At 57.9% G+C, this 22,637-nt stretch overlaps 1 protein-coding gene across 8 annotated transcripts in view; it reads left to right on the forward strand.

The window, feature by feature from the left end:
- Positions 1-22,637, forward strand: part of OTOF (otoferlin) — a 93,531-nt gene that overhangs the window by 58,194 nt on the left and 12,700 nt on the right. For 5 of the 8 annotated variants that reach the window (XM_053891069.1, XM_053891072.1, XM_053891070.1 and 2 more), the window contains 23 exons: positions 2,253-2,384; positions 5,903-5,965; positions 6,352-6,436; positions 8,993-9,152; positions 9,511-9,697; positions 11,660-11,846; positions 13,572-13,795; positions 14,252-14,360; positions 14,873-15,053; positions 15,147-15,267; positions 15,856-15,956; positions 16,088-16,178; positions 16,323-16,439; positions 16,776-16,928; positions 17,280-17,469; positions 17,550-17,674; positions 18,020-18,154; positions 18,857-19,018; positions 19,203-19,322; positions 19,781-19,942; positions 20,045-20,207; positions 20,707-20,837; positions 22,387-22,416. In XM_053891069.1, coding sequence (XP_053747044.1) covers positions 2,253-2,384; positions 5,903-5,965; positions 6,352-6,436; positions 8,993-9,152; positions 9,511-9,697; positions 11,660-11,846; positions 13,572-13,795; positions 14,252-14,360; positions 14,873-15,053; positions 15,147-15,267; positions 15,856-15,956; positions 16,088-16,178; positions 16,323-16,439; positions 16,776-16,928; positions 17,280-17,469; positions 17,550-17,674; positions 18,020-18,154; positions 18,857-19,018; positions 19,203-19,322; positions 19,781-19,942; positions 20,045-20,207; positions 20,707-20,837; positions 22,387-22,416 — 3,129 coding nt within the window. The remainder of the gene's footprint in view (positions 1-2,252; positions 2,385-5,902; positions 5,966-6,351; positions 6,437-8,992; positions 9,153-9,510; positions 9,698-11,659; positions 11,847-13,571; positions 13,796-14,251; positions 14,361-14,872; positions 15,054-15,146; positions 15,268-15,855; positions 15,957-16,087; positions 16,179-16,322; positions 16,440-16,775; positions 16,929-17,279; positions 17,470-17,549; positions 17,675-18,019; positions 18,155-18,856; positions 19,019-19,202; positions 19,323-19,780; positions 19,943-20,044; positions 20,208-20,706; positions 20,838-22,386; positions 22,417-22,637) is intronic. The other 3 variants (XM_053891073.1, XM_053891071.1, XM_053891067.1) reach the window with 1 other exon arrangement.

Below are 22,637 nucleotides of genomic sequence, written 5' to 3' on the forward strand. Positions count from 1 at the left end.
TCAGCTACAGAAGAGCACCTTCTGGAGCCCTTCTCTTCCCACGCCCCCACCCTTTGCTCCTTTCAACCCTCTGCCCTCCTCCCCTCCCCACCCTTTCCCTCCTGGGTGTCAGAGCTCCAACCAGGGTTGCTCACCATTGTTGGCTTTGCTCAGTAGAAGAAGGTGGAAACTTTGGGTCCTGAGAAGGAAGAGAAGGCAAAAATGCTGGCATCACGCCTGGGCCTCTGGATAAAAACCATAAAAATTAACCAACTGCTCACATTGGGAAGGTTAATCTCTTGATGGCATATCTTACTGCCTTATTATGCCAAAACTGTGTCTGTCTACTTTCCAGTCTTGAGTTACAGAAAGTGTTTTTATTTTTTAATGGAGGGGGTTAATTGTGGGAAAATCTAATGAGATTTTTTTTAAGCCTTTGGCATACAAACTTTCATAGAGGTTAAAACCCTATAAACTACTGTGCAAGAATATTCCAGACGGACTTGTAGTGCCTGCCTACTCTCTTCACAGGCAACTTCCCAGAGCTAAGTTGATTAGCTATATTTCCTTTTTAGCTCCCTGAAGAAATGGTAATTATTAAACTTCTCCAGAGCTCTGGAGTCTGAGCTTCATTGCCTTTGGCACTTCAAGTTCCAAATAGAAATGCTTACTTTTGTAGTTCAAGTGTTGCTTCAATTAGTAAATATTCAGTCTCTAGTTCTGTATACTTTCTTGGCAATGTTCTCATTGGCACTGAAGTTTTTATTTTTCTTAACATCGTTAGTTTTGATGTATGGATTCTTCTTGGCCCTTGGAATATTTATAAGACTTTGATGGATATAGTGGATGATCATTTTCATGGTTACAGTTTTTTTATGAAATGGGAACATGATTTTCTTGACTAAAATCGTATTTAGAAGTTGCATCGAAGCACAACGATTGAAATACCAAATCTCCAAGATGAGAAGTATAAAAAGTAAGGCCCACAGTTTCACTGGAGGAGTGAGCTGAGGTAAATGCTAACACTAGCTTAGCACAGGCTGTTTTGTTGAAACGCAAGTTCGAGAGAGTCAAACGGAACGATTGTAAGCATCTACAGGACCCTACCTATTTGGGAGACTTTGAGAAGCCATTTATAACAATAGCTCATATTTTCTAGAGCTTGTTTATGAGGCTCTGTGACACACATTATCTCAATTAACCTTCACCCAACTTTGTGGATGGATGGTGTTTCCACTTAGAGCTCACTCCGTGAGTCTGCACAGGTGCCTCCTCTCACCCTTGGTCATGTATAAGGTCTGGGGCTGAATGCCAGCCCAGCCAACCCAAACCTGTGTCTCTTTCTATTTTGTCATGGCCACCCCAATGGGGACTGACACCTCCAAATCCAAAGCAAGAACTGATGGCTTAAAATGAAGGTTCACGGGGCACCTAGGTGACTCAGTCGGTGAAGCGTCCGACTCCTGACTTTAGTTCGGGTCATGATCTCACAATTCGTGAGATCAAGCCCCACATCAGGCTCTGCACAAACAGTGCAGAACATGAACACTTGTTGAATGAATGAACAACTTAAAAAGGGCTTCCCAGCATAGACGTAAGATTCCAGGGAGCTGGACGCCCCCTGAAAAGACACAGAACCCACAAAACACACAACATCAAGCCAGCAAAGGTGGCTCAGGTTCCCAAAGAGATTAAACAAAAGAGGGAAACCAAGAATGTGGAAAGCGGGTGTGGGGGGGAATTCCAGAAACACGAAGCACTCTCAGAGGCCTGCAATCTTAAAATGAGAGATGCTGGGGCAGGAAATTAAAGGACATCAATGAAGACATAGAAAGCTTAATCCCTGAGCGCATGAAACCCAGGGAGTGGTTTGCAGCTCTCTAGGCGGTGGAGCCCTGGAGGCTGGGGGAACACTTGAAATCCCTGCGAGCTTTGAAAATACTGATGCCTGGTCCCACTGCCCAAGGTTGGATTGGGCTGGCCTGGAGTTTGGCAGGGACACCAGAGACCCTGGTTTTTAACCAGCGCCTTCCTCCTCCCCGCTGGTAATTACAACACACACTTCCAGCCTATCCAGCCCACGCCCTTCCTTATAAATGAAGACACTGAGGCTTAGTGGGGAAAAGAGCCCGGGATCCACAGCAGATTAGAGACAGTGCTCGGGCTGGAACCCAAGTCCGTTGTTGGCTCCCTGCTCCTGGGCCCCGACTCCAGGAGGACGAGCGGCAAGGCTCACGCGGCTTACCTCTGGCCTCCCCCTCTCCCGCCCGAAGGTCAGCATCACTGTGATTGAGGCTCGGCAGCTCGTGGGCTTGAACATGGACCCCGTGGTGTGCGTGGAGGTGGGCGACGACAAGAAGTACACATCCATGAAGGAGTCCACTAACTGCCCCTACTATAATGAGGTCAGTGCCCCGTGGCCCTGGGTGGGGGGATGAGACTTCCCTAAATGTAGCAGGAGGCTGGGCTCCAGCCACCGCCCCCAACCCAGGCCCATTAGAAGCAGCTGGGAGTCAAGGGGCACGAAGGGCTACCAGCAAGGGGGTGGCCCGTGCTGTTACAACCCATTAAGCCCATTTTACACGAGGGGACATTGAAGGTCCTGAAGAAAGTCCTTGCCCAGATGCTAAGGGCCAGAGTCACCCTGTCTGCCGGGCTGCCTCCATGGTGCCTGAACCTCTGTGGGGATCCTTCCAGAGCACTGGCCTTGACTCTTAGGGCATGAGAGAGAAAAAGCCCACAGGCCGGCACGGCTGGGACACCAGTGCTCAGGAAATGCCCAGCCCCCAGCCCCACGTAGCGACCTTCCCAGGAGTCAGGAAATTCCGCCTCCACATCTCTGATCTTACATCAGGGCACATCCCTCACTGGAAAAGCCTCTAATGGATACGGAGACAGGTGCCCCTGGCCTTCCATGGTTATATGATGTGGCAAAGCCACGTTTGGCTGACTCAGGGACTCACCTTGCACCCGCCCCACACACCTCGTGTTTCGTCCAGCTTGCTTCCTCCGTCCCAAGAAAACAGAGCTGCTCGCCCCACTCTGTGTGTCCCCAGCAAACTCCTACTCCCTCCAGAGCCCAGGCCAAGTGTCCTTGCCGCGGAGTGGTCCTCCTTGCACTCTCTGGGTCAGAAGTCAATGCACTTCTTTTTCTGTGGCAATAATGTCTCTGAATTGCAGTTGGTCCTTCGTGTCTCTGTCCCTGGTGGACTGGAGGCTCCCGGTCTCCTGTATCACTGTGGCCCAGCCCAGAGCCTGGCATGTCCCTGGAAGCGTTGGGTAACACTTTGCAGATGGTTACTCCCTCCCCGCCCCCCCCCCCCCCCCCCCCGAGGAGAGAACCAAACATTGCTGAGTATGTGCTGCGCTTCAAGCCCATGCCTGGCAACGCAGGGGCCGCAAAGATGACAGTTTTTGCCTGAACAGGCCACCGCCTACTTCTAGCCTAGAAACGGTTTCCCAAACTCCATGTTTATATGCACCAAGACTATTCCTTCCGCTCACGTGAATCTTAAATTTGTTCTCGATCACGTTTGTTCTTTTTCACAAACCCAGGTAGCTCTGATTTAATTTCTGTTTCCTCTAAACCAGCGTTTCTCAAACCCATCACTGAGGACATTTGGGGCCAGTTTTTGGTATAAGGGGCTGGACTGTGAATGGTGGGATGTCGAGCGGCATCCCTGGCTCCTACCCACTCGATGCCAGTGGCAACCCCCACCGGTCTCCAGGCCTTGCCAAACGTCCCGCCCCATCGCCCCCGTTGAGAACCACCACTGCAAATGATCTTCCCGTGATTCCTCCTGGTCCCAAAGTGGGGCTTTCTTTTCTTTTGCTTCTTGTCCTATGCCATATTCCTCTTCATTGAAAAATATCCCTGGTCCCAGAGGTGTACTACTTCTGGCTAATTCTCCGAGTTGGCAGGAAGCTTCCTTTGACTCCACTGAACGCAAGGGAGGGACATGAGAACAATCAGCATGACTTAGCAGACTTCTAGGTGGTTAGACAAGGGAAATATGCTCGGGAAACACAAGGAATATGACCACAAGACCACTCAGAGAGTGCAAAATTCTGGTTCTAGCTTGGCTAGCTCGCTCTGCTAGGGCTGACACAGCTCTGAGACAGCTGGCCTAGCCTTTGCCTCCTGCCCAGCTCGAGACCTGTCTTCATGTGGAGGGAGGCTCACGGCCATTGCCCTCCTAGAACAGCCTGACTGTTCAAGACCAGGCCAAGACCGCTTCTCCGTGGGCACATCTGGTCCAAGTCACTGGCATCTTCCTTCTGCCTAAACCACTCTCCCCTCTGCCCTAGATCCTTCTCTTTCTTCTTCCCATAGAATCTAGCATTACCCAGTCCACTCAGCGCCCCCAACTCTGCCTTCACTTTTCCCTCAGCTCCTCCTTTGCCTATAAGGTGTTCTACTCTTGAATATTCTCTCCGAGTACAACTAGGGGAAACCCCACTGCTCAGGGACAGGAACTAGAAGTCTGTCTGTCTATCCACCCACCCACCCCTCCATCTAGCCATGTCTTTCCCAATCCCACGTACTTCCTGGTGACCACCCCTTTCTGTCCTCACACTCACAGTCCAACTATGTGGGCTGTCCCCACTGCCTCTCTTCCCAGTCATGCCTCGATCTCTGCCCCCTGGCTTCATTGAAACTGTCCTCCTCTGGGTCACCAAAGACCATGCGGTCCCCTAAGCATAAGTCCACGTGCCTCTCTCTTGACTGCCCAGCCCTTTCCATCCTCTCCACGACCCACCCCCCCTCCCCCGCCCTGGGGGCCTCTCTGTTCCTTTCCCCTTCTCTCCAGCCCTTCCCCCACTGCCTTTCCTGACATGCTCCCTGTGCCCTCTGCTTCTTCTTGGAGCCCTGCCCTGGACCGGTCCCTTCCCGTTCTCTCCTTGGGTACCGCCCCCAGCCCCAAGGCGTCAGTTGTCACCTGCATGTCTAGATCTCCACCCACCTCTCCAGAGCTTCAGTGCCCCCGGGCAGTGCCACCCGGACATGTTGTGTCACACACAGCAGTTGGCGTGTACGGGGCACTGACTACGTGCACTCATGGGTTGAACGCTTAACAAGGGTCAGCTCGTTCAGACTTCATGACCAGGCCTCCAAACCCCGCCCCCTCTTTGATGGTGCCCCTGGGGCAGTTCAACACGGCAGCCCCGAGCACTATCCCAGGGTGGTAAACTGAGACCCAGGGAGGAAGCGATTGGCCTAACAGTAAAAACTCGGTCGATCTGGTTCTAAAGGCAGCACTCTTACCCACAGTGCTCTAGTGTGAGTCCCCAGAAGCCAGGAACGGACTCTCCTTAGACATTGACCCGAAGCCTGTTGGCAACGTTTCTTCCTTGTCTCTGCCCACACGTTCACCAAAGCAGTGGTCCCTCTGTGCGCTGCCCCCCCACTCTCGTTCCTGGCACCTGCACACCAAGGCCAGGAGAAATGGGGCAGGGGCTGAGTGGCAGCTCCCAGCTCAGGGAGGCAGTTCACACCCACCACATTTTACATTTACAGCAAATTGGGTGCCTTCACAGCCTTATTTTACATTTCAACGCCGCTGAAATCAGGACAGACCTTCTAGGCAGTAGAGCATCGTGGCTTAAGGGCACTGTGTTGCCTGTATTAACTGCACGGTATCTTGTGGTATCTTACCGAGGCTCTGAGCTGGGTGTCGTTACTCCCATTTCACAGCTCAGGAAACAGATTCAGACAGGGTGCTGCCCAAAGCCACACAGCTCTCACCTGCCGCGGGGTCAGGGGGGACCAGTGGCGACCACCGCTGCTCGCCTGAACTTCGGGGCTCAGGGGAAATGGCCAGAGTACGAACGGGCACTGCTAGGAGGGAGGGACTCATCACTGCCCTAGGCCGTTAGCCGCTGTCCGCTGGGTGAGAGCAGCTCTGGGTCCTTCCCCCTCCAGTACTTCGTCTTCGACTTCCACGTCTCTCCGGACGTCATGTTCGACAAGATCATCAAGATCTCGGTGAGTGGGGAGCCACTAGCTCGAACTGCACCTTCGTGTGCCCTCCAAAAGGGCACCCCTCCGGGCGGACCAACCGTTAAAAGGCAGCCCCGTGCCCAGACACACAGCCGGGCTGATGTGGGCCCCTGTCACCTGTTTAGCCAGGTGCCTCTGTATAGGGTCTGACCTAGTGACCCGTACCTGGCAGTCAGCAAAAATGAGGGCAGGAGAGATTGATGCTGAGCCTCAGCGAGCCGTCCCTGCCCTGCCAAATGCCCTCCCGCTTCACCGAAAGGTTCCATGGCCCAGAAAGACAGGTGGTGCCACCATCAGACCACCTCACTCCTACCCCGAGGAAAGCCTCAGCCCTGCCCCACCTGACTGGGGCTGGTGGTTCTGCCCGGAAGGTGATTCACTCCAAGAACCTGCTGCGAAGCGGTACCCTGGTGGGGTCCTTCAAGATGGATGTGGGAACTGTGTACTCCCAGCCTGGTGAGTATCTGTGCCCACAGCTCAGCAAGTGTGGCACACGCCTTCCTTCCCTCCCTGGTGATCCCTGGGCCAAGCCTGGCCAGGACCATAAAGTCAGTGTGAGGCTACTGGGGGGCGTGGCACGATGGGGTGCTGCACACGGCCGCCGTGACTACCTGTGTTCAGGCTGCTGGATTCACAGGAGCCCCGCAGGGTAAGGGCATCGCCCCCTTTTTTTTGACCTGAGGGGCCCGGGGCTCAGAGAAGCGCTGGGGCTTCCCCCCAGTCACCCAGTCGGTCTGGGGCGAAATCAGGCTGTGTGACTGCAGACACCCACGGAGCCACACTGTCCTCTCCACAAATTCAGTGTGGCGGCTTCTGAGGGATGCGGGGCCCGCCGACCATCCATCGAGGGACCCGGGCCTCCCGAGAACAGCCATGAGGGGCTGTGGTGACTAGTAGCATTGTGGGTCCCCGCGGGCCGACACTGGATGCGGTTGGTGAGGGAACCCTGAGGGGTGGCCCAGACGACTCGTGAGGCATGGGCCGGGCAGGGGAGGTGCCCTCAGCCTGCCAGATGATGATGACTGAGCACAAGGCCAGCTCGGGAACCACGGGCATCCAAGCTGGCACCGGGCCCCAGCCCGTGTCCCTGAAGTGAACCCACCACTCAGGAGGCAATAATGACTCCATTGGGCCCTTGGACAGGGACGATACAATGTCACCCAGAGTGTCATATTTGACCCTCACGAAACAGGGAGGTAGGCATCAGCGTTCCTTCCCATTTTACAGATGACACAAGGTGCCACTAAACTATTAAGTTAAATAAATTGGCGATTTCTTCCAGTTCGACCTCGTAGACATTCGGCTGGTGCACGCTCTGTGACTTAGACTAGGGAATCGGAGCCCAGACCCAAGGTGATACACACAAACATCACAAAATCATAGAACACTCAACCTGCAAGAGACCTTAAAACATCTAGTCCAGCTTTTCTATGAAGATGAAGAAACTGAGGCCCAGGGTACTGAAGAGACTTGCCCGGAGCCTCCTGGGAGTAGAACCTGGTCTCCCGGCTGCCAGGCCAGCCTTTTCCACTGCCACACACACGCCGTGGTCCTCAGCAGAGGGTGGCCCCGGTGACCATTAGCGCTGTAGGGAGCAGGGAAGAGAGCCAGTCTCGATCTGGTGCCTCCCAGGGAAGCAGTCCCCGCTGTGGGCCGTGGGCTGGCGTGACACTGGCGTCCTTGAGGAGGCATCCCACCGCCGTACCGGCAGCAGGGGTTTGGAGAGTCAGTGAAGAGCCTGACGTGGGCCCCTGGGCTTCCCGGCGGTAGAGTCCTGGTGAGGAAACCACCGCCACTCAGGGAGCACCAGCTAAGTGCCAGGCACCCGGCTATTGCACACCGTCCCAGCGGGCCTACCCCCCACGGCCCCGTGTAGACATCATCACTGCGTTTCACCAGCAGGAAAACAGGCTCAGCAAGCTTACATAGTGGGTCCAGGGAAAGGAAAAGAATTCGAACCCAGGCCCAGGGGGGCCCAAAGTCCAGGCTCTCCGCTAGGGTAACCCACCGCCAGATTTGCTGCTTCTCCTGAATCTGTTCCTGAGCCTGGTACCCTTCAGAGGAGCCTGAAGTGACATGGCCCCTTCAGCTGGGGCACTGATGTCTGCACTCTGACGGCCTCTGTTTTGGCCTGACCTCCCCGATGAGTCCCTGGTTGCTGACCCAGCCACGGAGTCGTTGGAAGCACGATGCCAGGGGCACGGGACTCCTGGGTGCTGCTGGGAGTCAGTGGTAGCAGGATCTTATGGAGCTGGTAGGCTTTCCCGGGGACCGGGGCCTGTTTTCACCCTGGCAGGACCACATTTGCGCCATCAGATGCAGCCTCGGGACACTGCTCAGTCACCACAGCTCCCTGCTGGAGATGAGGAAGGGTCGTACAAGGCCCCGCCCATCCTCTGGTACCTTGTAGAGGAGGCCTGGAGTGCTTGCAACCTCCCAGCCCAACAAGCCTTCCCTGGCGGGTGTCAGAGAAGTTCGAATGGGGGAAGGGTAGGAAGGAGCCATTCCAAGCTCAAAGAACCGCAGCTATAAAGGCAGAGGGGTATGAAGAGCGCCTTGAATTGTTCAGAGAGGAGAAAGCAGCCGGACCCCGCAGGAGCACAGGGGCAGGGCGGGATGAGTGGGGTGAGCCGGGCAGGGCTGAATCGGGAGGCCCCACAGACCACGCCAAGGTCCGTGGTCTAGATACCCCAAGCACTGGCGAGCCCCAGATGGTTCGAAAGGAGGAGTGAGGGAGGGGAAGCCTCTCTGAAGGTTCTGTCCGGCAGCTGTGTGCAGGTTGTCCGCAGGGGTGGGCTAGGAGGGCTGCAGGCCAAGAAACCAGTCTGGAGGGTCTTCTCTTCAAAGACACCACACTCAGGGATGCGGGACCTTGTCCCAGCTGCTCGCCCCTCTGGGAGCCTCTGTCTCCTCCTGGCCATGCTGGGGACCGGGGGCCTAAAGACGCTCGGCCCCACCGCTCTGCAGCTGTCCCAGGGCGGCAGGTGCAGTCCCCACCCCTCGCCACTGCAGAGCACCAGTTCCACCACAAGTGGGCCATCCTGTCGGACCCCGACGACATCTCCGCCGGGCTGAAGGGCTACGTGAAGTGTGACGTGGCCGTGGTGGGCAAGGGGGACAACATCAAGACGCCCCACAAGGCCAATGAGACAGACGAGGATGACATTGAAGGGTGAGGCTCCCATCCCGCCACAGCCCCTGGACACCTGACCTAATCCTTCCTTTCCCCAGCAGGAGACCCTGGGGAGGACTTGGCCTTCAGACCCCACCCCTCACTTCCCTCACCCCTGTCCTCGCCCACCCCCAGACAGCCCAGCTCCTCCAAGAAAGACCGAGGGCAGGGCTGGTCTCGGCGTCCGCAGACTCTCCTCCCAGGAGAGGAAGGACTGAGGCGGTGGGGTGTGGGGGAGGGGGGCCGGGGGGGCAGGAGTTCACGGAGATTGTTCCGGGCCCCAAAGGTCTGCCGACACCAGGGCAGGACCGGGGTGCCCAGGCCAGGCCACTACAGCCTTAGCTGTATATACTGGCAGGAACTTGCTGCTCCCCGAGGGGGTGCCCCCCGAACGCCAGTGGGCCCGGTTCTACGTGAAGATTTACCGAGCAGAAGGGCTGCCCCGTATGAACACCAGCCTCATGGCCAATGTGAAGAAGGCGTTCATCGGGGAGAACAAGGACCTGGTTGACCCCTACGTGCAAGTCTTCTTTGCTGGCCAGAAGGTACTGGGGTGCAGGATACAGGAAGCTGGGTTTGGGGTGAGAAGCGTTAGAGGTACGGGATGATTGGGGGAGGGGGGCTGGAGGAGGATGTGAGCAAAATCAGAAGCCGGGTGATGCCTTCGATCCCCTGGTGCATTGGAAGAGAGTGAGAGGTGAGGGGAGCTCCAGCTGAGAGGGGCTGGGGCCAAGGCCAGGTTGGGGGTCCTCCCTGCTTCTGTGTTCTAGACACCAAGAGCTAAGGCAGGAGCATTGAAAGGGAGGAGAGTCTGAGAGGCTGGAATGGGGGAGAGCGCCTGCCGGATATAAGTACACACACACATATACACATGCCACACATACACATACACACATGCATACACATGCATATACACATACCATATATACATACACACATCCCCCACATGCATACACGTATACCCCCCACATGAATATACACATACACATACATACATGTGTGCACACACAGCACATATACACATATACATGCATACATACAAACACCATCCATATACACATATACACATACACACACCTCAGATGTACACATGCATACATACATACCACATGCCCCGTATACCTACATATACATACACGTATGCATACATACACACATCCCACACACACATGCATACACACGCATATACACATACCACATATACATACACATATCCCACACATACACATACACACATGCACACATGCCTATATATACCACATACACACATACACACATGCGTGCACATACATGTAGACACACCATATATACATACACAATCCCACATACACACATGCATACATACATGTACACATACCACATATGGATACACACGTGCCACACATACACATGCATACATGTGTATATGCACACCCCCCACACACATACACACATACACACATACACACATGCACACATGCATATATACATACCATGCATACATACATAATCCCACATACACATACACACAAATACACACATCACACGTACACACATATACACATATCACATACACACACCTCACATGTACACATGCATACACAGACCACACCTACACACATGAATACACACATACACCTGTGCACATACACATTGCACATATACAGACACCATGCATACACACGTACACACATATGCACACATATACACAAATGATATACACATACACACACCCCAGATGTACACATGCATACACACATACCACATGCATATATACATAGCCCATATACATACATACAATACACATGGGCATGCATACACACGACGCATACACATGCATACCCACGCATATACACGTACCACATATACATACACACATGCCACACATACACATATACACAAATATGCGCACATCACACATATACACATGCATACACATACTCCACACATACATACATCCTACACGTACACATATGCATGCATACATAATGCACATACACATATGCATCCACACAGTCCACACATACACACATGCATACACACACATATATACATATCACACACACACACACCCCACATGTACACATGTATACATACCCCCCACATGAATGCACACATACATACATGTGTGCACATACACACACCATTATATAATATACATGCACATATACAGACACCACAATACACACATGCATATACATACCACATACACATACATACACCCCACATGTACACATGCATACACACACCACACGTACACACAGGCATACACACATACCCCACATACATACATACACATATACATATGCATACATACACAAACATGTACCCACACACCCCCACACATGCATATACACATATACATGTGCACACATATGCACACCACATAGACACATACACTTGCACACATACACACACCACACATACATATACATATATGCATGCATGTGATATACACACACCACACATATGCGTACATGCACGCACACACACACACACAAACCCTAACCTTCGCTCCCTCCCACCAGGGCAAGACATCAGTACAGAAAAGCAGCTACGAGCCACTGTGGAATGAGCAGGTCATCTTTACGGACCTGTTCCCCCCACTCTGCAAGCGCATGAAGGTGCAGATCCGAGATTCCGACAAGGTCAACGATGTGGCCATCGGCACCCACTTCATTGACCTGCGCAAGATTTCTAATGATGGAGACAAAGGTCAGCAGCAGGAGACTGGGTTAGAGGGGAGGGGACTGAACAGAAGGAGGGACTAAGACCTCCCCCCTCACACCTCCACACCTCCACCATCTCACACCTCAGCCTGAAGGGCCTGGGCATTGTGAGGGCTTGGTCAGCAACCCCTGCCTCAAAGGAAAGTCATGGCTCAGGGCTGCACAGAGCTGACAGAGCCTGCCTGAGCCAGGCTGCTTGGGTTTGAACCCCAGCCCTGACAGTTAGTAGCTGTGTGATCTTTGAACCTGTTTCCCCATCTATAAGATGAAAATAATTATGTGTGTATACATATAGGTTACATATATGTATGTGTAGACTGCTGCCATAGTCCCTATCTACAGACTTGTAGGGACTGACCCCTTCTAGGACCCAGGCACTGGGTACCAGGGAAATAGAGCAAGAGAAGTATCCGTTCCTGTCCTCATGGTGTTCACTGGGGACTAGAAAGGCGGATGTGCTACCAAATGCTCAAAACCTAAGGCCAAAGCCACAAAAGGCCACATATTATATGATTTCGTGTATACGAAATGTCCAGAATAGGCAAATCCGTAAAACCAGGAAGTAGGTTAGTGGTTGTGGGGGAGGGGAAGTGGGACTAACTGCGAATAGGTACAGGGTTTCTTGGGGGAAGGGGTGCAAGTGTTCTGGAATTAGGTGATGGTTGTACAACACGGTGAATATACTAAAAACCTCCAAAATGCATATTTTAGAACGGCGAACTTTCTATTATGTAAAGGATCACATTTTAAAATGGTGAATTTTATATCCTGTAAAGTATATCTTGATTTTTTTAAATGGTATAATTTGGTTTTTTTTTAATATGAAATTTATTGTCAAATTGGTTTCCATGCAACACCCAGTGCTCATCCCAACAGGTGCCCTCCTCGATGCCCATCACCCACCCCGCCACTCCCCATCAACCCTCAGTGTATTCTCGGTTTTTAAGAGTCTCTTATGCTTTGGCTCCCTCCCTCTCTAACTTTTTTTTTTTCCCTTCTCCCCCATGGTCTTCTGTTAAGTTTCTCAGGATCCACATAAGAGTGAAAACATATGGTATCTGTCTCTCTCTGTGTGACTTATCTCCCTTAGCGTAACACTCTCCAGTTCCATCCACGTTGCTACAAAAGGCTATAATTTGTTTTAAACCAGGCAGAACAAAAACCAAACCAACAAAGCACACGCAGCAGAACTGGACCCTGTGTCACACAGGAGACCACAAATTCCAACAAACGGGAGAAGTTAGTAGGGACGAGGCGTTGGGCCGGCCTCCCCGGACAGAGCGGGGATCTTCGGAGAGGAAGGGGGAGGTCAGCGGAAGCGGGTGGGATGCCCTGTGAGGTGCCTATCTACACAGGCAGCAAAGGGCCAAAAGGCCACGCTGAGGAGTTTGAGACGAGCTGGCATCTGTCTTTCGAGTAGGCTGTGGGCAGCCCTGCCCCGCATGCCAGGAAGCAGGGAGCGTGACCCAGGGAAGTGCTCCTGGCCAGGGGGAAGGCCGCCCCCAAGCCTGCCCACGCACAGCAGACGCGAGCTCTCCCTGCAGCCTCCTGTTAGCCGCTCGCTGGCCCGCAGGCTGTCTCTGGCCTCAGACATTTCACCGAGCAAGGCACGGGGTCCTCAGCTCTGCAACCAGGAGGTGCAGGCCGGAGCCCCCACAAGAGGTCCCACCACCCCGGGTGAGCCCCTTGTCCCTCTCCCCGTGGCCCACAGGCTTCCTGCCCACGCTGGGCCCGGCCTGGGTGAACATGTACGGCTCTACACGCAACTACACGCTGCTGGACGAGCACCAGGACCTGAATGAGGGCCTGGGGGAGGGCGTGTCGTTCCGCGCCCGCCTCATGCTGGGCCTGGCGGTGGAGATCCTGGACACCTCCAATCCTGAGCTGACCAGCTCCACGGAGGTGCAGGTGGAGCAGGCCACGCCTGTCTCGGAGGTGAGGTCCCGGGGGCGGGGGGGGGAGGGGGGCGCTGGGCTGTCCTCCAGAGCCCCCAGCTCAGCCCGCTTCCCGCCGTGGCAGCCTGGGCCTGGGCTCTGCCTGTGGCTGTCCTGTCTGCCTCAGAGGGCAAGACCCCATGACGAGGCCTCCTTCCCGGGGAAGCAGGAGCCCGCGCCCTGCTGGGGGCCTCTGTTCCTTCCTACTGCTTGTGCCTGACTCTGCCTGGAGGTTCCCAAATGGAGCCTCATCTTTGCCCGGTTCCTGGCCATGGTGGTCCTTGTCCAGAGATGTCCAGGCTGGAGGGCAAAAGAATTTGGGCCTCGGCACAATGGGGTGGGATGTCCCCCACCATCAGCCCACAAGGCCCGTCTGTAAAGGAGTAGGGAGAAGCCTGGCACCGGGCCCAACATCCTTGCTGAGGTTTGGGGATGGTTTGAACCGCCTTCCCCACAGAGCTGCACGGGGAAAATGGAAGAATTCTTTCTATTCGGAGCCTTCCTAGAGGCCTCAATGATCGACCGGAAAAATGGAGACAAGCCAATCACCTTTGAGGTGACCATAGGTGAGTGCTGGGCTCACAGAGGGATCTTCAGGCCTGGGAGCTGCTGGGTAGTGACCGCCAGGCCCTGCACCACAGGCGGGGGCAGGGGAGGGAAACTTTGACCGCTTCCCTTTGCACGTCCTGAAGCACCCACATAGTACCCAGTGTACCTACTCGAGGGCACACACCCGCCCACAGGGGTACCACCTGCAGGGCTGAGCTGTGTTCCGGACATGAGAAGAAAGTCTTCCCTGCAGAAGGGAGAGGGGACAGAGTAGGAATACAGCCATGCCCGAAGCTGGACCTCGAGCTCAGCAGTCAGCAGGGCCGCTAGCAAGATCTTCGCAAGGGGCAGAGGATGTGGGCACCTTCCCCTGGCTAGCGTTCTATCGTGTCCCAGCAGGTAGACTCGTGGCACCCTCCCCACTCCCTGATTCACCTCTTCGCTCCCACAAACCCGAAGCAGTGGATCAGCTGGCAGGAGCCTGGGGGGAAAAGACTCGAGGCCCTCACCCGCCGCTTTCTGCCTCCAGGCAACTATGGGAATGAAGTTGATGGCCTGTCGCGGCCCCAGAGGCCCAGGCCCCGGAAGGAACCTGGGGATGAGGAAGAAGTAGATCTGATCCAGAACTCCAGTGATGAAGATGCCGGTGAGGGTGGGGACCTGGCCTCGGTGTCCTCGACTCCGCCCATGCGGCCCCAGATCACCGACAGGTGAGCCAAGTGCATGGACTCCCGACTCTCATGGCCTGGCCCTCCCACCTCCGGGGGCCCCAGTCCTCAACCCCCCCACCTCCTCCCACCCAGGAACTACTTCCATCTGCCCTACCTGGAGCGCAAGCCCTGCATCTACATCAAGAGCTGGTGGCCGGACCAGCGTCGCCGCCTCTACAACGCCAACATCATGGACCACATCGCAGACAAGCTGGTCAGGGCCAGGCTGGGGGCACGGGGTGCTTCGGAGGGCCTTGCCCAGCTTGGGAGCCTCCCCTGCAGCACACAAGGCAGCCTGCCCAGCAGCTTGCCATGGGGAGGGTGGGGGACAGGGGGTGAGGATCGCAGGAATAGCCCCAGCGGGACCTCTGTTCCTGTCCCTGCTCCCATGTCCCGGGAGTGGGCGGAGGGCCCAAGGGCTACCTGGAGTGGAGTCCGGGAGTCCTGGCCCATCCGGTCCTGGTGTCCCCTGGGGGCCGCTGGCCACTCCCTCTGTCTGTGGCCCGCACTGCCCTCCCACCCCCCATCTAGCCCTGAGCTCTGCCCAGCCCCAGCAAGTCCACCGGGACCACAGCCCCACAGCCCAGAGGGGGCTTCTTCCTTCTGGAAGAAACAGAACCTGGGGAATTGGTGGTTTCCGTAAAGTGGCAGGACCCTGGGGAAGGGGACAGGGGAGCATGGCGCTAGTGAGAGGTCCCAGGTCGCTAGCCCCGCGGTCCCCTGATGCATGGGGGGGAGATGTCTGGGGAGGCTGAGGTTGGGGGGTTGGAGCTCAGCATACGCCCTCACTCCGGGGCCACAGGAAGAAGGCCTGAACGACGTGCAGGAGATGATAAAGACGGAGAAGTCCTATCCGGAGCGTCGCCTGCGGGGTGTCCTGGAGGAGCTCAGCTGTGGTTGCTAGTGAGACAGAAGGGTGGGGAGCGAGGGGCTGGAAGTGTGTGTGTGGGGGGGTGCTGGGCAAGGAAGGAAGTATCTGCAGGCCCCCTGCTGGCCCGTGGGCTCCGCTGAGCCCTGTCCCCCTTGTCCCCCAGCCGCTTCCTCTCCCTCGCTGACAAGGACCAGGGCCACTCGTCCCGCACCAGGCTGGACAGGGAGCGCCTCAAGTCCTGCATGCGGGAGCTGGTGAGGACACACCGGGGCTGGGGGGGGAGGGTGCCGGAGGTGGGGGGGGACATCTGTCTCCGAGGTCACGGCCACCAGGGCCAGCCCCCTCCACCGTGCAGCATGGCCTGAGCCCCACTCATAGCACCCCCCCCACACACACAGGAGAGTATGGGGCAGCAGGCCAAGACCTTGCGGGCACAGGTGAAGCGGCACACGGTGCGGGACAAGCTGAGGCTGTGCCAGAATTTCCTGCAGAAACTGCGCTTCCTGGCAGACGAGGTGTGGCCCCCGTCAGCGCGGAGAGGGGGTGCCCATCCCCCAAACCGGAGTGACTAGAGCGGAGAAGGGGTTGCTGCACAGGAAGGGGCTGGGCAGGACCACCGAGGAGGCCCCTCCTTCTCTGACAGCCCTCAGGGGACGGGGGTGGTGAACAAGCCCTTCGTCCTGTCGTGTGTTCTCTCCACTCCACCCGTGGGAGGGGAAGGAGGACCCGGCATCCGGGTCCCCTCTGCTCTGCAGACCCAGGCCTGGCCCTCTGAGGCAGAGATGCTGAGGGTCAGTCGGGCCCCGTGGCAGGACCCCTCCCTTAGCGGCCCCCCTCGCCCCTGACACCAGCCTCAGCACAGCATCCCCGACGTCTTCATCTGGATGATGAACAACAACAAGCGCACCGCCTACGCCAGGGTGCCCTCCAAGGACCTGCTCTTCTCCATCGTTGAGGAGGAGCTGGGCAAGGACTGCGCCAAGGTCAAGACGCTCTTCCTCAAGGTGCCAGAAGGGGAGCGAGGCTGGGGGGAGGGGGCGGGGGCGGGGCTAGGGGCCAGGGTTTGCATCTGGCTTCCTTCAAGGGATCAGCCTCCCCTTGGAGGGAGTGAGCCCCCAGCCCTGGGGCTGGCAGGTGCTCAGAGAAAAGCTGGAGAGAACAGCAAGAGGGGGAGGGGGCAGCACCTGGCCCCCCCCCCCTGCACTCTTCCCACCCCAGCCCCCCTCCCCCCCCCACTCCCGTCCCGTGGGACGGCTTTGGAGGGGCAGGGGCAGCTCTGACCAAGGCCTCAGCCAGGCCTCCCGCCCCTCCCTCACCCCACGGGGCCAGGCAGCTGACCCCACGCCCACCCCCAGCTGCCGGGCAAGCGGGGCTTCGGCTCCGTGGGCTGGACGGTGCAGGCCAAGCTGGAGCTCTACCTGTGGCTGGGCCTGAGCAAGCAGCGCAAGGACTTCCTGTGCGGCCTGCCCTGCGGCTTTGAGGAGGTCAAGGCAGCCCAGGGCCTGGGCCTGCACGCCTTCCCGCCCATCAGCCTGGTCTACACCAGTGAGTGACGGCCCCTGGGCCTGGGCCGCCCCTGGCTCCCAGCCCCGGCTCCGGGAGCCTCAGCCTGCTCTACCCCACAGAGAAGCAGGCGTTCCAGCTCCGGGCCCACATGTACCAGGCTCGCAGCCTCTTCGCTGCCGACAGCAGCGGCCTCTCGGACCCCTTCGCCCGCGTCTTCTTCATCAACCAGAGTCAGTGCACGGAGGTGAGGGCCCGGGGCAGGAGGGAGTGGCTCTGCTCTGGAGTACTGGGGAGACTGTGAGTGTGTGGGACCTGGAAGAACAGATCAGCCAGCACCCCAGATCCCTGGAGGACAGCCTCGCAGATGTCTGCAGGCCCCCGCCACACTGGTAAAGGCTTTTTGTGGTTGCATCCACCACAGAGGAAAGGAAAGACATGGGGGTTGGGAGGGGCCCTGGGACCAACATGACACCCTTTCCCTGGAGTCCCTGGAAGCTGCGGCGACTGGGGGTGACTCCTGCTCATGTATCTGCCCGCACCGCCCCCCCCCCCCGCGCATTACCCACCACCCCGCTGCCCGGTGCCGCAGGTGCTGAATGAGACCCTGTGCCCCACCTGGGACCAGATGCTGGTGTTCGACAACCTGGAGCTATATGGCGAAGCCCATGAGTTGCGGGATGACCCCCCCATCATCGTCATCGAAATCTACGACCAGGACACCATGGTACGGGTGGGCTCCAGAACCAGGGACCTACGCCTTCGTCCCTGCGTTGCACCTACCTCGACGGCCACCTCCGGCTGTCTGCACCCAGCACCAGGGTGCTTGCCGGGAAGCTGGGGTGGGGGCGGGTCAGCAGCCACATGTCTCCTGCCCTGTCACTGCCGGCCAACCCCTTCCCGATGCCGTGGGCCACCGGGATCTCAGGGAGGAGCTGGGCCAGGGTGTCCCTACCTCCTGCCACAGACCGGCCCAGCTCAGGCCCAGAATCACCAGGACACCTGCCAGCAAGGCCTGCTACCTCCAGCCTGCCCACGTCCCTGGGCTCCTCAGCCCCCTGCCCACACCTACTGCAGTCAGCAACGGCCCCACGGCTCTCCGTGGGAGCTCTGGAGTGGGCAAGCAAGGATTGAGGCGACCCCTGCAGAGCTGGGGAGCCACCGCTCCAGCTGCTGGGATAACCCGAGAGCCCTGAACTAGACGTAGGACGATCTCACTGCCAGTCCCGAATCTGCCATTCGCTGCCAGCGTGGCCTTGGCCGAGTCTGCGGTGGGCCCTAAGGCCTGGCGTCCCCATCTGTAAAATGGGGCGGTCGCACCCGCCCCTCAGCTGCCGGGGCTACGGCGAGGACTGACCGGGATCCCAGGCGTGAACGTGCACGGTCCACTCGGGACCTGGGAGGCCACCTCGGTCATTTGTCCCGTCAGGGCAAAGTCGACTTCATGGGCCGGACCTTCGCCAAGCCCCTGGTGAAGATGGCGGACGAGGAGTACTGTCCACCCCGCTTCCCACCCCAGCTCGAGTACTACCAGATCTACCGTGGCAACGCCACTGCCGGGGACCTGCTGGCTGCCTTCGAGCTGCTGCAGGTGGGGCCGCGGGGAGGGGGGCCAGGGCCGGGGGCGGCCATCCTCCCCATCCCGCCGGCCGTGAGGCCGGCTTGACCGAAGCTGGTGGTGGCCCGGGGCATCAGGGGCCCGGGGCGTCGGCCATTTCACCTGACAGAGAACTCACGGGGAAGGAGAGTGTGATACTGTGACTCCCATTCCCCAGATCGGGCCTGCGGGGAAGGCAGACCTGCCACCCATCAACGGCCTGGGGGACATGGACCGAGGTCCCATCATGCCTGTGCCCGTGGGCATCCGGCCCGTGCTCAGCAAATACCGAATCGAGGTGAGTGAGGGCTCCGTCGGGGTCCTCCTGTCCCTGCCCTGGACAGGCCCTGCTGTGTTCTGGCTTCCTTGCCCCCTTCACTCTCTTTCCAGCAGGGCTCTTGTGTACACATTACACGGTTGGCACCCGGGAGACTGAGGGCCTAGCAGGGAAAGTGACTTGTCCAAGGTCACACCCAGAGCCAGCACAGAGCCAGGCTCCCCCCCGCCCCCCATCCAGTGGCTGCCCAGCCTGCACTGAGTTACACTGCCTCGTTCCGGGACCTTCCCCAGCCCTCCTGTCCTCACCCCCACACCCACCCTCGCCCCGAAGCGCCTTAAGGACACCTGCCTCTCATCAGCGATCGGGGCCTGCCCCTCCAGTCTTGTTGCCCACCCACGGCTCAGTTCCTTCTCAGGGGGCCCAGCCCACTCTCAAGCGGCCCCACTGAGGGGCTCTCCTCTCCCCCCCCGGCCCAGGTGCTCTTCTGGGGCCTGCGGGACCTGAAGCGAGTCAACCTGGCCCAGGTGGACAGGCCCCGGGTAGACATCGAGTGTGCGGGGAAGGGGGTGCAGTCGTCCCTGATCCACAATTACAAGAAGAACCCCAACTTCAACACCCTCGTCAAGTGGTTTGAAGTGGTGGGTGCCGGGCGGGGCGGGATGCGGCTGGTGTGGCTGGGGGTGGCCCGGCTCCTCGGGTCCCCCCTTGAGCCCGGGCTGCCCTCGGCCCGCACCCCCCAGGACCTCCCGGAGAATGAGCTGCTGCACCCGCCCCTGAACATCCGAGTGGTGGACTGCCGGGCCTTCGGCCGCTACACCCTGGTGGGTTCCCACGCCGTCAGCTCTCTCAGGCGCTTCATCTACAGGCCCCCAGACCGCTCGGCGCCCAACTGGAACACCACGGGTACGGCCACACCCCGAAGCCCGGGCCCGGCTGCATCGGCCCACGGGAGGGGCTCCTGCCCGCAGTCCAGGCCTCGAAGCCGCCAGCTGGCTCCGCAGGGGGCATCCCCAAGTGGGTGTGGGGGAGGCCAGGGGAGGCCCCATCCTGGGGGCCAAGGCTACCCTTGGCCCCCCCTCGCTCTAGAGCCAGAAAGGGCTGCAGCCAGACACACCCTTAGAGGGCCCGAGGGCAGGTGGCTTCCTCCACCAGCTCTTGGAGGAGACCCAAGCCTCCCTTCCAGCCTCCCTCCCAGCCCAACCTCCCCTGTTTCACCGCAGCTCAGCCTTCTCTCTGGCTCCCTTTCTGCCTCTCCGTATGCCCAACTGCTCTGTCCCTCCCTCTTGCCTCAGAAAGTTCCAGAATCAGCTTTAGGCCTCTGGTCCTTCCAGCCGCTTCCGACTCTCACTGTTACTCCTGCTCCTTTCTGTCCGTCTGCCTGTCTGTCCATCTCTCTGTCCAGGCAGGCTCCCTCGGGGTCGCCGTGTGCTGTGCGATGGCGGTCCCTCCTCTCACCCCCCAGGGGAGGTCGTGGTGAACATGGAGCCAGAGGTGCCTGTCCGGAAGCTGGAGACCATGGTGAAGCTGGACGCGGTAAGGCGCGTGGGGTCAGTCCTGCGCCTGCTGGGAATGTGTGACACTTCTCGCGAGCGGGGCCGCCTCCTTTGGCATGTCACGGTCGAGGGCCCACCCTGGCTACGTTGTGCAAGCGGTCCATCCAAACACTGTCCTGGAATGTAAGACTGTCGGTCCTGCGTGTGCGTGCCTGAGTGTGCATGTGAACGTGCACACGTGCACGAGCGAGTGGTGTGCACGTACGAGAGACAGAGGGAGCAGTGACCGTTTGAGGTGATAGCCTGTAATTATTTTTACTCCAACAAGCCACACCACGTAGACACTAGGCTTTGTGTGAACACCAGCGTTCTTTCCAGAAGGTCCCTGGGTTTCCATCCCAGCCTTTAAAGAGCAGCCCTGCCTAAGCCTGGGCTGGGGAAGGATTTCCAGGTGGAAGCTCCTTCTTCCTCTTGGTCTTGGGACTAGGGGACGTTTATCTGCCAGAGGGGGACCTGGCCTCTGGGGTTTAGATGCAGAGATGGCACCTGCAGGGGAGGGTGGGGAGGAGGCCGGCCTGAACCAGGCCATCCTGAGTCCAGACGGCACCAAGGGGCTGGATGTGGGCTTCTTCCCTACCACGTTATCTCCATCCCATTCCTGACCTCACGTGCTCCACACAGCCTGGGGCTCCTCCTAGCTTCTGAGGTCTGAGCTTGGTCTGAAATGACCTCCCTTGGCCCACAGTCCTTACTTAACCCCACAGAGTCCCCGCCGGCTGGCTGAGTTAGCACTGGGCATGGTTCTCAAGAAAGGGGAGCAGGTACGGGCCAGGGCCTGGCCCACAGCACTGCCGGGAAAGCCCACTGCTGGGGGGCTGGGCCTGGAGATCCCATGCCCCCTCAGCTCCCTCCCCGGGGGCTCCTCCTGGGGCCGGGGGTGGGCCCTGTCATTTCAGACCATCAGTGAACAAGACAGAGGACAGCACAGGCCCAAGCTTCGTCACCTTTCCCCAGGCCCTGGGCTCTGCTGGGGCATTTTCACCAGGGCCCTCTTCAGCTACGCATTTGTGTGTGCATCCGCTAAATTTTTAAAGCCCTTGCCCTGGTAAGGGGGGAGAGTAGGGTTGAAGTTGACCCTGTCCAGCCACCGTTACCGAACTCCCAGCACATGTGGGTCAGGCTCCCTGCCCAACCCTCAATGCCCACTGAAACCATCTGGGGGGTTTACAACTGTGCAGGTGCCCAGCCCCCACATTTGGACTCAGTGGCAACATGGCACTGATCGTTTGTAAAGCAACTCCCCCCTCCCCCCCCCCCCGCCGGCGATTCTGACGTGTAGCCGGGGTTGAGAGCCACTGTCCTTGAAAGTCTGAGGAGACATCTGCCAAGCAGACCTTTTTCAGGTTCACCAGGCAGTGTGCTCGTGTCAGGGCAAGGCCCACAGAGCACAGGGGCTCGTGGTGAATGGCCGTGCACGAGGTCCCTCTCAGCTCCCGCTCTTCTCCTCTCCTCTTCTGGATGGACACCGCCTGCCGCTTCACGCCCTTGGTAGCTAATTCTGCCCCTGTCTCCTTGGTTCCCCTCTGCAGACTTCTGATGCCGTCATCAAGGTGGATGTGGTGAGTGCGGGCCCATCTGGGGGCTTTGGGGAGAGAGGACCCTGCAGTGACATAGCGTATCAGGCCAAAGGGCCTGACATCAAGGACTGAGTCACTCCCCAGCCCCTGGATGCTCGGGGCCAACACACCCTTCTGAAGAGGCAGAAGGAGAGAACTACTCAGGCAGCAAAGCCCCTCACATTGACAGGTCATGAGCCTCTCTGGGCCATGGCATCCTCCTC

The sequence above is a fragment of the Panthera pardus genome, unplaced genomic scaffold (genome assembly GCF_024362965.1).
Source record: "Panthera pardus isolate Hobbes unplaced genomic scaffold, ASM2436296v1 HiC_scaffold_26, whole genome shotgun sequence".
Classification (NCBI taxonomy): domain Eukaryota; kingdom Metazoa; phylum Chordata; class Mammalia; order Carnivora; family Felidae; genus Panthera; species Panthera pardus.